We start from the raw sequence: 13,021 nt of genomic DNA on the forward strand, positions 1-13,021 counted from the left end.
TGGCTTAATGAAAAGGGAAAACTCTCACCACTGTGCGACGCGTTTCGTTGTTGGTTAAGCTGCTCATCGGACATATTTGATGTGTGGATAGCTTACGATAGACATGCCCATTCGAGGTCCTCGGTTTAGATACCAGCCGAGACTCAGATGAATTTTTATTTAGCATTACACGAAGTGAATCAGAGGCTGGACACATAACTGACAAATCAGCCATCGCTTAAAGATTTCGTTAGTCAGAACACAGTAAATACTATTGTTTTCATGTTGGGATGATCCGAAACATACATTTTAATTTAATAAGTATTACTTAAATTATACAGGTGTCTAAAAAGCTACATAAATATTTCTTGTAAAAATATCCTTATTTCGAAGCTAACATTAATGGTGGCATTATATTCATTGAGAAACTTCCTGCTGTTGGCTTCCATTGTTTTCACTTGTCAGCAGTGTTTTGGGGGCAGGTCTAAATTTACGATACACCTCATCATTGTAACCTTCGATATTGCGGGCGATTTCAATGGCCAAGAATTGGATGCGAACTACAAGTAGGGAATTTTCAGGGGAAAATTCTTTTGATGCATCGGCGCTAAAACAATTATTTTTTAAATAACCATCTTTATTTTGCAAAATTTTCATACATACCGCATTAAGGTTCCGTAAGAGTAGTCTTCTAGTTTGTTGAATTTTTCGGCAAAGTTACGCCAAGCCAATTTAGCTTCAGGTGATTTTAAAATGTCATCAGAAAGTATGTCGACTTTCAAATCTGGAAAATCTTGGCGAAAAGTTTGGTAGATCTGATCATCGTAGGGCGTTAGTCTGAGACAGGATGGGTGAACACTAGTTATCAACTGCAAGAGAATTGGAGAAAAAGTCTTGTTAAAGGCATGATGTTGCGGATGCGCAAAGCCGTGTAACTGAGGAATAATGGTAGGACATTTAATATCTGTGGTCCAATGAGCTGTCCTTTTTCTAGCTAATGTAGCATTTGAAATATGACAGTTTAATGTACAATACCTCACTATGGCAGAGACTAGGGTTATGTGCATTTGTTTGTTACAGGCAAAAGGAGACAACAAGAAACCCAGCTCCTTTTATATGATATTCTGAATCGTTTGATAAATTAAATGCGTAATATTACCAAAGACGTAAATGCTATATTATATACAAGATATCACATACAACCTAGAAATACCTGAACCCAATTGGTTTCGATTTGATTTATACATTGGCCCACATTCTGGCCTTTCCTCGCTAGGTTTTTAGCTAGTGTTAAGGAATTTAAAAAATGTCCATATATGGAGAAAATAACTAGTGGCCCGAACAATTTCGAAATCATCAGATAATTGTCTGTTCAATGTCCTGCTCTTATTACCGTAATTCCGCAAAAAAAACCTACATTAAAATGGACTTCGGCATGATCCATAGCTTTGACTGCCCACATCTCCTCCACCAGACCATCATTTCCGAACTCGTCGGCTGGCCTCGATAATAAAGACGCTCCGTGCTGAAAACAGTAACGATAATGTTTATCGGCGAATATGGAATGGGATCAGATTTTCCTACGAACCATTAGTTCAGCCATTATTGAAGATTTTTTTTTTTTAATTAATGTTCTCTTGGTCCACGTGAAAAACAACGCAACAAATACGAACGAACCCCATCAACTGTTAGAGCTGACAACCGAACGATATCGAATGGTGCGGTCATCGATATTTTGCCAGATCAAAGAAATGAATCGGACCCATGTTTTGTGAGAGGCTACAAATCGGATCGGAGAATTTTGTGGGATACACACCATTACTTGGTTTTAATCGATTCTTTGTTTTTTCTATATTTTCATGGGGTCTTAAGAAAAAGCACCACCTTGCATATAAAGGTCAATTTATTTTTAAATATTTTCCCAATTGCAACTCTGGCATGATTTTCGTTTAGTTTAGTGTTGTATTTGGACAATGACATATGAGAAACTTAACGAACACTTTTGACAACTGGCCGCTGCTACTTCCGACAGCGCAACTGTCAATTTCTTTCTTTTTCGTATTTTTACGATAGTTGTTTGGTGTAAGTTTTCTCAGTGAAATTTTTAAATCAAAAAACATCGTGTATTACGAAAAGAATTGAATTGAATTACGTTGTGAAGGATTCTCACAATTAGCTGAACAATTATAAAAAATGAAAATTTTATCGAGAAGTGTTAATGAAAATGAAAAAATGCCAATTGAAGTGATGCCGCCTTAAAAATACAAAGACTTGTTAATGTTTTTTCCTTTGCTTCGTACGAAGTAAACAAATATATGTGATGGTGTAAAGAAAATCTCTCCTCATTTTCACTAACGCTTAATTAGTGTTTTAAGTTAGTGTGTTTTAAATTATCGGCCTGGTTTTTAATAGTTTCCTTTTTCTTTTGCAGTGAACCCAACAAAGCACATCCAAAATGAAATTGAACAAGTTCGTGACATCTTCCCGCAGAAAGAACCGCAAGCGCCATTTCCAGGCCCCCTCCCACATTCGTCGTCGCCTTATGTCGGCTCCCCTCTCCAAGGAGTTGCGTCAAAAGTACAACGTTCGCTCCATGCCCATTCGCAAGGATGATGAAGTACAAGTTGTGCGCGGCCACTTCAAGGGTAACCAAGTCGGCAAGGTTGTCCAAGCCTACCGTAAGAAGTTTGTCGTCTACATTGAGAAGATCCAACGTGAAAATGCCAACGGTACCAACGTTTATGTCGGCATCCATCCCTCCAAGTGTTTGATTGTCAAATTGAAATTGGACAAGGATCGCAAAGCTATCTTGGAACGTCGCGGCAAGGGACGTTTGGCTGCTTTGGGCAAGGATAAGGGCAAATACACCGAAGAAACCGCTGCCCAACCCATGGAAACTGCTTAAGCCTGATCTAGTTCATAGTTGTGCTGTGTAATATAACAACAACAAAAACAAACAACCATCAATACAATTATCGGGAGGATGGTGGCATGTGTGTAAAAATGGTCAGTGACTATTGGATGCCATCGATTTATTTTTATTAAAATAATAAAAACCATTGGATTTCTTTAAAATAAAGAAAGCAAATGTTTTATAAAATTAAGACTTGATAAGTTCCTATGTTTTGGGGTAGAATTAAGAATGTAAACAAATGTGTCCGTGTGCCCATATGTAAGCTGAGATTTGAGATGTGTAAACCTCAATTCAAAATTGTTTCACAATTGGAATATTTTTTTTTCGTATGCAACTCAAGCTGGTGTCATAAGTTATGTTGCAAACTATACAGGAGATAGAACAACAACAATTCGCTGAAGTTATTTATTGTTAGATATATACCACCCTTTTGTTCTGAAACAAAATCACAGCTGTTATGAGACATTGATGATAATTTATAATAAAGCTGCTGTCTAAGACAGAGCTTGAATTTCTTAGGTTAAATTTTCCGAAATTTTTGGTAATAACAGTTTTCAATCAGCCACTAGCATTTCCAGATGCAATTTTTGGTGTATGGAACACATAAGCATGACACCGACAATATGCATGCATTGTATTTTTTATATTTGCAATTAGAAGAATGTACCCATCAACAGTCTCAGAATTGAGCTAAAGTATCCACAGTAATTTTGTCATTCATCGAAATTATATGTGCTATGGTAATACTTAAAAGAAATTCCTAAATTATGCCCGTTAACTTCATATTCTTGGATATTATTCTATTGAGTTTACCATCATCACTTGGCTTATAGTTTCTTATACTTTCAGCCATATGGCTACAGAGGGTACATATTATTGGATATGACCAAAACGTGCCTCATCGAAATAACTGTTTAAGACCCTAAGTCTCTTTGGATCAAATCCGTTTCAGGACATTTATCTGGCTGGCTGGTGTGTACGACAACTCTCGAAGGGTGGGTGTATCCATCCAAACTTGGTACATCGCAATATTATTGTCAAACTTAGATCGAATTCGAGATGGGCAATATCGGTCCACTCCTTCTAGTACTTGCCCCATAAAATGTCAATGTTTTCAAAGCAAATAATTTCCTGCACAAGAGAAAATTTAATCCGATTTTGCTCCAACTTTGAAAATCCTAATATTTGCATCAGTGCTAGGTCAGGTGCGAAAATGGACAAATTCCTTCCCAACAAAGGGTAAAAGTTTTGAATTATTATAACTCTCACAAACTCTATTGTCTTCAAATTACACACATCACAATATTTCTATTAACTCAAGGTCTGGTGTGGAGATGACCACAAATGGTCAAAATTTTGAATATTTATGAAACTCATAAAACGCGAAAATAACATCCAATTCCATTTAGACTTGGCACATCTCAATATTTCCATCAACACAAGATCATTTATAAAGTTGGTAATAACATTTTCAATAACACAAGATCTGTTATGAAGATGGAAGAGATCGAACCATTTCTTCTGGTACATCCCCCACAAAGGGTCAACATTTTGAATAACCGAATCGATCATAAAATGCGAAATAAGTTTCCGGTTCATTTAAAATTTCGCACATCTCATTATTTCTACTAAGACAAGGTCTGCTGTGAAGATGGGATATATCGGCGCACTCCTTCTGGTACCTTCACCGCATAGGGTTCAAGATTTTGAAAAACAAAACGCTCAAAGAAAGCGAAATAAGCATCCAACTCGCTTTATGTGTTGCGAAGATGATATATATTTTCGAACCCCTTTTGGTACCTCATCCACAAAGGGACACAATTTTCAATACTTTTATCGGTTATAACTTGCAAAACAAGTCAGCGATTCTTTACAACCAGCTGTATCTAAATATTTTTATCAACCAGAAATATAAATATGGAATTGATAATTTCGCTTAAAATTGTATCTGATCGATTTTCTTGTAATTTTTCCCATACCAATATTTAATAGATGAAGTAAAAATTAAATACTTCGGCCCACTATATTTTTTAAAATTATCACATATCTCAGATAAAGTGAAGGAAGTAATCAATATAATGCAAGCTGGCACGTCGCAACGGTAATATCATATTTATTTAGGTCTGATACGAAATGGACAAAGTTGCCCCACTCTTTGGGTCCACAGTCAAAATATTTTAAATAATAGAACAAAACCGACCTATACTTTTTTATTTGTTTTAAAGCTACTTATCTTAAATATTCTTCAAAAGAAAAATATAGCCATTTAAAAAAAAAGAAGGATGTCAGGGATATGTCCTGGCTAACCCGGTTATTATTTTTAATAATCAATAAATATATTATGCGTGTTCCAGAACCTGAATTTTGTCATAAAATAAGGTAAATAATGTATGTTGTGGAACTCATAACACCATAGTGGAACTAAGCAATTGTTTATAGAAACAATCACAATGGGACAAAGTCAGCCTATTTGGACCAATATATTTTGGTATCATTCGATATTACGCATTTTCAATGCTTTTTGGCATAGTCTACCAATGGAATTTGAAGTAATTGCGAGTGCCAGTGATAACTGGAAATCCATTGTCATCCTTATGTTCACAATAGTCAACAAAATAATACGTGGCATCAAAGTTGTGATCAATATTTTTTTTATATATGTGTGAACATTCAGTTCAGTTTCATATAGACCTTCGTCTATGCAATATTGTCACGCAGAAGCGAATTCAGACCTCAGGCTTTTCTTACTGTCAAATGTTTCTGTTGTGGAAATGCACCAAATCCACTTCTAAAATAAGATTTAATGCCAATTTTCATGGATTTACTTCATGGTGACGCGGATGCCATTGAACTGCAAATAATAATATACATATTTGCTTCTACATTAAGGTTTCTCTGAACTGACATAATATAAGTGATTTAGAAAGGGTTGTAGCTAAGTTAGTTTCACATATACAGACTTTAATCCCTAAAGATTAAAATTCACACTCATTCTTATGATGGTTTTCTATATCTCAAATTTGACTTATCTTTTTTGGAAATTGTGATTGAATTTTGAAAATATTATCCACCATCACTAATCGAATCAGATCGGGTTTTTATACATACCCGTTCGTAATTTTGAGTAAAAAAATGTGATTTATATAAAATAGAATGCCTCGTCATGGTTAGTACTTCATGGAATTTTTAAAAATATTACTACTACAGGTCTGACCGTTATCTAATCAGTGTAAAATAACATGTATCAACATGAAATGAATTATATTGTAATTTCTTATTAATTCCAAATGTTCATTCATTTCAAATCTGCGTGAAATCATTTTGTAGGGTACTTTATAGTCGTATTTAATAGAACCGGTGCGTATGTCTCCATTGTTGGGGAGGCATAGCACTTAGTGTTTGTGTGCGTGTGTTCTACCTCTCTCTTCTATCTGTGAACACTCAGTTGCTCCCCTCAAGTTCCCCCTCCCCCTCAATCTAATAACGACAACATACGATTACTATTGATTCAGTCGAATATGGAGACAAATATTAGCAACAAATTGAAACGGCAGCTAAAAAATGGTAAATTACGTTAAGAACATTGACGAAGGGGATGAGGTCGTCTTCCTCGTGTGTTTTATTGTTAGCTTAATATCAAACAAAATATTCACCACGGTGAGAATTTGGAGCTTCATACGTGTACTGGAGGATCTGGTTAGATCAGTTTGTGTCAGCAGTCAGACGTTGGAGGTCGTAGTGTTTGCCACAGTTTGCCTTCCAGTTCCGTCACATCGAGACTTGTAAAAAGGCCATCAATTGATCGTTTATTTGACGCTCGTCTGTGTGTGTGTTTAACCATCCACTCGTGTGTGTGTTTAAATAAATTGAATTAATTCTTTAATATTCTTCAGTGAGCAGCCACTAGCAACAAAAACAAAATGAATGTTTTGAGAAAATTGCCCACACGTTTGGTAAGTAATTTTTCATGCAACATAAATGAAAATAAGAAACAACCACTTTTTTCCAAAAGGAGCAGCAACAACAACTGCTACAACTCCAAACCTATTTAAAAATATTTATGTAATATTCTAATGTATTTTTTTATGTTTACGTTTTCCAACAGATCGCCAATGCCTTGCGTCAACAACAATGTGCCGCTATGTCCTCCGGCACTGCCACTACTCCCACCCCCTTGACTTTCCTTACCGAGGACGAGAAGATGATGAAGGAAACCGGTAAGTTCATACTAACTCCTAACATGTCTACGTGGAAGAGTAAGATTGCGGTGTGACAACATGTAGTTCGGTTCTTAAAGACGGATGGTGCAAGCAATTGGTCCATCATGTTTTTTTTTTCTTTTTCGAAAAAAGTTACGTAACTTTTGTTAGGTTTCACTCAATTTCTTTGTTTATCTCGAATCGTAGGAATTTGGCCAAAAGCAAACATACTGATGGATATGCGAAAATTAAATTGCGTCGTAATTAAAAAAAAAAACAAAATCAAAATTTATGAAGTTTCATGAAGCGTGTGCGTCCACTCTGACGATATTAAATGTCTTGCAAGTGCTTCATTTCAATTGCAGTATGGTTTTGGCAAATAACTTCATTATAAATGATTCTCTAAATAAAATCAAAAAGTTAGTTATGTTATTTTCTGCATTCACTCGACGGGCAATAGGTGACAGGCAAGCAACAATTGCCTTTTGGATTCAACAAATACATTTATGGCATAAAGCCCATATCAAATCGTAGAATATAATTTATTCATAGTCTGTCTATCTACCCAGTTTGAAACACACAGACATGCAAGAAACTTGAACGATCACAATGAATGTCAATTAACAGTGGAAGCAAAACTAAATGGAGCAACCAAGTTATCAATTACATTATATAACTAATATCAAAGCTGCAATCATTTGTTGTATACACATGTTAAGAAGATCAGTGAAAACTGGATTGATTCCCTGCAGTGCTTGGTCATGACAAGGATAAAATACGCCAATAGCATTGCCATGACTACATTTCTCATTATTTTTAAAATATTTTATGATATTCATGGGTTATCTTTTGTGTTATAAACTAACGCCATTGATTATAAGGCAATCTTCGAAAGTTGAAAATGCTAAATTAGCTATGCATAGAATGAGATGGACTTTGCTACAAAATCTTTTCATTTTTTTTTTTATTAATTTTTGGAAATTTCTGGATCGAATTTTTAGCCTGATCTTAGAATTTTCTTTTACTTATATAAATATTTGAAAAAATTATAAAATTAATATTCAACTTTATCAATTTATTTATACAAAATTCTGCGAGTAATATGATTGCACTATTAAATATTGTGGATAGGGTCTATTTGATTAGAGGTTGACTCGACTTATCTTTATGGTAAATATTTATAAAAATAGCTAACGTTTTTATCCGGCAATTAATCCTCTTAAGTCTACCTTTTTTAGTGACGTAACATTTACATTTCCAATGTCAAAACACTTTGCAAATGATTTCTTAAATACACATTTGTTTAGTCCTTTTCTACAGAGATGTTAGGGGACAAAAATAAATAGACACACACATATATATATTTTTTCGATAAAAATGAATAGACATCTTATAAAATGTTATGCTTTCAATTCTATGTGAAGATTTCGTTTTTCAATACTTTGTATACTTCAAAGTTTCATTCGATATCTTGGTAATCTATATATTTAAAAAGGACATAGGGAATCGGAAAAAAAAAATTTTCCAATTAAAAAAAATTTATTCAATTTGGGATTTGAACCTGACACCGTAGATTCTTGCCAGCGATCGTATAGCCTGTTAGCACTCCAATCTGTGAGTTTGTGGAAATTGCTTTTTTTCAGATGTGCAAATTAGGAAATAAATTAACACAATTTCCAAACAGACATTCGTTTAGATAAAAATTATTCTTATTTGCATTAACTAGAATAAATAACAGTCGATGTTTGATGCCAACGATTTGTTGTTTTAATTTTTTTTTTTATATAAATAAGTCTATATTTGGATATACACGTGCCCACATACATACATATATTTGTACAAACATGTACAGAGAGAAAGAGAAATAGCTGCAGAGCACAACAGATAAGAAACCTTTTGGAGAGGCAATCACACCTCTCTCTATAATGAACACGTAGCTAGACATACGACATGGCATGGGTTGGTCGAATTGGTAGGCAAGCCGCACAATGTGTTGTGAAAAAATTCTTATGAAGCACAAGGCTGTGAGTTCGAAACACGCCGAGGCTTTAGTTTGTTCATCTTTGTATGAGAATACTGTTTGGGGTAGGGTTTTTTAATAAACAAAGCTACAGCCGTCGTATCACATCATTATTCACAAGCCTAGTCAGCGGTTTAAATTTGCTCCTCTCTTTGTTGAGTGGAACGTATTTAGTGTTTAAACGGCGTTACACTTGTGATAGAATAAATTAGGATTCAGTTTCACGCCTGTGGTCGTTCACTGTTCTAGTGGACTCACATGGATTGTGAAGTTGAATTTCCGTAACTTTCCTAGAGAGTTGAATTGATGGCTGCAATGAATCCGGCCCAGTTCTTAGTTGGAAAGTTGACAAAAAAATATATATATCACATACCTGGGTATATTTTATTCTAAATGTATTTTATCTGTATATATATGTATGTCCAGACGTGCTGCTCATACATAGGCATAGAAAATATTTAAAAAAAAATAATAAATTGAAGCAAATTGTTATTGTTTTAACCACACATCACTTTTTTTATCTTATCAACGCCTAGTTAGATTTTCCATAAAATTATCTTTGTTTCATAATATATATCTGCATTTGTATTGTTTTGATAAACTCAAGGTGGAAAATTAAACACTTGGAAGTGATTTTCATCAACCACAATTATTACATGCTCTATGTTTTTTATCTCTTGCAGATTCCAATAAAGCCAAATGACCTACTGTTTAAATAATCGATTTTGATGTACCTGGAAATCTAGTTTTGTTATCAAATACTTTTCGCTATATATTTGACAATTTCATTTCCTATACATCCCAATGAGAGCAGTATTTTATCTGCATCTTTTAAAGCGGTCCAACACACGCTGTTCTGTCATATTTCCAAATCATCAGATTTGCATTGAAAGCCTTGAATTTATTGTAGATTAGCATCAGGGCAATTAATACGATTTTATTCTAATATAAAGAGCTGAGAAAAAGACCTGAACATTCCTATGAAAACGACAACGATTTTTGAAAAATGAAATGTCTACAATGTTTGCAAGCCAGTGTCATTATGCAATCTTGTAGGTATAAAAATATTTTACTTTTGTTATTGTTATCTCTTATCAAGTGAAAACAACAACTGACACACCTTCACAACCTAATGTGATTTAATCGTAAATGACGTTCAAAATGCAGCTATTGATAACAATTTAGAAAACAATCCCTGTATTAGAATATTAAAAAATGTAAATTTGAATTCCTATATTCGAATTCGGAATTCGGGGCAACAAAACAACAAATTTTTTTTTGTAAAAACATATTAAAATATTTGATTATCCAATAATTCGTATCTTTCGTGTTCTCTTATTTTTTGAAAACAGTTGCCAAGATCGCCCAGGAACAAATTGCTCCCCATGTCAAGAAAATGGACGAACAACACAAATTTGAACCCTCTGTCGTGCAGGCTATGTTCGATAACGGTTTCATGGGCATTGAAATCGACACCGAATTGGGTGGCAGTGGATGCAATTTCTTGACCACCATCCTGACTGTTGAAGAACTGTCCAAAGTTGATCCAGCTGTTGCTGCTTTGGTTGATATTCACAATACCTTGGTTAATTCTTTGATCATTAAGGTAGCCAACGAGGAACAGAAGAAGAAATACTTGCCCAAATTGGCCCAAGAATATGTAAGTACATGGTCGCAATACTGAGTATTTGAAATGGTAATATTTTATTTTCGAATATTTTAAATAGCCTGGTAGTTTTGCCCTGACTGAACCCGGTTCTGGCTCTGATGCCTTCTCGCTGAAGACCACAGCCAAAAAGGACGGCAACCATTACATTCTAAACGGTTCCAAGATGTGGATCTCCAACTCTGATTTGTCCGGCGTATTTGTTGTCTTCGCCAATGCCAAACCAGAAGATGGCTACCGTGGTATTACCACCTTCTTTGTTGAACGTGATACCCCCGGCTTCACCATCAATAAGCCCGAGGACAAATTGGGTATCCGCGCCTCCGGTACTTGCATGTTGACTTTCGAAAATGTCCGCATTCCCGAAGAGAATCTTTTGGGTACATTCGGTCACGGCTACAAATACGCTGCTGGATTCCTAAACGAAGGCCGTATTGGCATTGCCGCTCAAATGATTGGCTTGGCCCAGGGTATCTTTGACCACACCATCCCCTATTTGTTGGAACGCAAACAATTCGGTTCAGACATCTACAGCTTCCAGTCGATGCAACACCAAATCGCCACTGTTGCCACCGAAATCGAAGCTGCTCGCTTGTTGACCTACAACGCTGCCCGTATGGTAGAACATGGTGCACCATTCGCCAAGGAAGCCGCCATGGCCAAATACTATGCCTCAGAAGTTGCTCAACGTGCCGCCGTTAAGTGTATCGACTGGATGGGTGGTGTTGGTTTCACTCGTGACTTCCCCCATGAAAAGTACTACCGTGACGTTAAGATTGGAGCCATCTACGAAGGTACCACCAACATGCAACTCAGCACTATTGCCAAGCTCATCAAAAAGGAATACTCCTCTTAGACGGTGAACACATGCCATGCATGTAATTTTAGAGTTTAGTTATGAAAGACCATCCTTCCATCGATAAGAATACTACATCGTAACAGATACCAACAGTGCATTTAATGGATATCGCCGAGTGACTTTCCATTCTAAATGGAACGCCGCCCTGAGATATTCGTATTTTGTTTTGTAATTAGGGATTGTAACAGTGATTTATTTTTGTATTACGCAAATAAAAATGTATAAAATTTTATTTTAATTTCTCTGTGTTATATATGTATCGTGCAGGTAGGATTTTAAATCATTTCACATCATTCTTTGTAGTTGTGAAAGCAGCCAGTAGTATATTCACCACGGTTATGACAAACACACCGCCCAATATGAACTCATTGTAACGTTTATTTCGACATCTACGGAAACGACGCTAAAACGAGAGAAATGCGTATTACACACCTATTTCGGAATATATTAATTCATAAACTCACCTTAAATATCAAAGCTATTCCAACAGTTATTTGCATTATTAGCGACAGTGACACCAAAGCCATGCTAATGTAGTATGTGGAGGCATCGTGATTGTAGGTGATTAGAAATCGTAACTGGTTGGCGTTGGCTGCCAACAGGGAAATGTCCATAAGTCCCTCAGCTATGTTTTTATTGCCAGCATAGCTGTTTGCACCATTTGGGTCATCTATTGTAATCTTGTATGGACTTGAGGATTGTTTTGATGATCCCTTCTTAGCACCAGCCGCGTTAGTTTCATTGCAACATTTGTCACTTATTTCACTAATTTCATCCTCTTCTATGGGCTGATCGACAGACGAAGCAGTGGAGGAGAATCCAGAAAGATTGGGTATCGATTCCCTTTTATCGGTCAACAATTTCGCCATGACTTTCCTCTATGACGAACGAACACTTGATTGTAATGAGAACAATTGAAATGTATACACATTATGTTAAATGCTTAGTAAATGCCTGGTTTAGCCAATCCAACTCTTCTTTGTTTGCATGTCATTCATTCTTTTTATTTTGTGGTTCTTCCATTGCGGTTTCTTACTATTTGTGATGATAATACAAACGACCGATGGAGTGGAGTGGAGACTTGATATTTTCCTGAACACATGTTTTTATTAAAGAGAGTTGAGGTAGAGCGCGGTATTTTACATAAAAAGCTCAAAAATTGAGAATAATAGTATGACAGAATAAAAAGAAAATATTTCAGAAAATACTACGAAATTGATATATTTGTTAGTTCTTCATAAATTTCACATTACATTACTGAATTAAGGTTGTCTAATTAGCGTAAATATATAATGAATATATTTTACATTAAAATATGTTAATGATTGTATCATAAGAGCAAAAAAAAAAAAACAATGTTCACGACTTAACGTTTATTTCTAGT

At 35.4% G+C, this 13,021-nt stretch overlaps 4 protein-coding genes across 4 annotated transcripts; 2 read left to right on the top strand and 2 right to left on the bottom strand.

The window, feature by feature from the left end:
• Positions 1 to 248: 248 nt before the first annotated feature.
• On the bottom strand, positions 249 to 1,700 carry LOC101890749 (protein PBDC1). Its single transcript, XM_005177120.4, has 4 exons — positions 1,568 to 1,700; positions 1,397 to 1,504; positions 643 to 848; positions 249 to 586 (listed from the first exon to the last, which is right to left on the bottom strand). Exons 1-4 carry the CDS (start codon positions 1,580 to 1,582, stop codon positions 397 to 399), a joined length of 519 nt encoding a protein of 172 aa, XP_005177177.1. The 5' UTR covers positions 1,583 to 1,700; the 3' UTR covers positions 249 to 396.
• Positions 1,701 to 1,911: 211 nt separating this feature from the next.
• LOC101890470 (large ribosomal subunit protein uL24) lies at positions 1,912 to 3,083 on the top strand. The gene is made up of 2 exons (XM_005177118.4): positions 1,912 to 2,061; positions 2,411 to 3,083. Exon 2 carries the CDS (start codon positions 2,435 to 2,437, stop codon positions 2,882 to 2,884), a length of 450 nt encoding a protein of 149 aa, XP_005177175.1. The 5' UTR covers positions 1,912 to 2,061; positions 2,411 to 2,434; the 3' UTR covers positions 2,885 to 3,083.
• Positions 3,084 to 6,585: 3,502 nt separating this feature from the next.
• On the top strand, positions 6,586 to 11,873 carry LOC101890297 (short/branched chain specific acyl-CoA dehydrogenase, mitochondrial). The gene is made up of 5 exons (XM_059124045.1): positions 6,586 to 6,718; positions 6,787 to 6,846; positions 6,999 to 7,110; positions 10,465 to 10,772; positions 10,840 to 11,873. The coding sequence occupies exons 2-5, from the start codon at positions 6,814 to 6,816 to the stop codon at positions 11,632 to 11,634; spliced, it is 1,248 nt and encodes a 415-aa protein (XP_058980028.1). The 5' UTR covers positions 6,586 to 6,718; positions 6,787 to 6,813; the 3' UTR covers positions 11,635 to 11,873.
• Positions 11,797 to 12,984, bottom strand: LOC101889397 (ninjurin-B). The gene is made up of 2 exons (XM_005177206.4): positions 12,102 to 12,984; positions 11,797 to 12,040 (listed from the first exon to the last, which is right to left on the bottom strand). The coding sequence occupies exons 1-2, from the start codon at positions 12,504 to 12,506 to the stop codon at positions 11,918 to 11,920; spliced, it is 528 nt and encodes a 175-aa protein (XP_005177263.1). The 5' UTR covers positions 12,507 to 12,984; the 3' UTR covers positions 11,797 to 11,917.
• Positions 12,985 to 13,021: the final 37 nt, after the last annotated feature.

The sequence above is a fragment of the Musca domestica genome, unplaced genomic scaffold (assembly GCF_030504385.1).
Source record: "Musca domestica strain aabys unplaced genomic scaffold, Musca_domestica.polishedcontigs.V.1.1 27, whole genome shotgun sequence".
Lineage (NCBI taxonomy): Eukaryota > Metazoa > Arthropoda > Insecta > Diptera > Muscidae > Musca > Musca domestica.

Bases quoted from the DNA above. Each gene is read 5' to 3' on its own strand.
- LOC101890749 (XM_005177120.4), bottom strand. The intron at 849-1,396 runs GTAGGTTTTTTT...ATTCTCTTGCAG, and splicing joins ATGCCGAAGTCCATTTTAAT to TTGATAACTAGTGTTCACCC. The intron at 587-642 runs GTATGTATGAAA...TAATTGTTTTAG, and splicing joins TCTTACGGAACCTTAATGCG to CGCCGATGCATCAAAAGAAT.
- LOC101890470 (XM_005177118.4), top strand. From the start codon at position 2,435: ATGAAATTGAACAAGTTCGTGACATCTTCCCGCAGAAAGAACCGCAAG.
- LOC101890297 (XM_059124045.1), top strand. From the start codon at position 6,814: ATGAATGTTTTGAGAAAATTGCCCACACGTTTG. The intron at 6,847-6,998 runs GTAAGTAATTTT...GTTTTCCAACAG, and splicing joins GAAAATTGCCCACACGTTTG to ATCGCCAATGCCTTGCGTCA. The intron at 7,111-10,464 runs GTAAGTTCATAC...TTTTGAAAACAG, and splicing joins GAAGATGATGAAGGAAACCG to TTGCCAAGATCGCCCAGGAA.
- LOC101889397 (XM_005177206.4), bottom strand. From the start codon at position 12,506: ATGGCGAAATTGTTGACCGATAAAAGGGAATCGATACCCAATCTTTCT. The intron at 12,041-12,101 runs GTGAGTTTATGA...CTCTCGTTTTAG, and splicing joins GAATAGCTTTGATATTTAAG to CGTCGTTTCCGTAGATGTCG.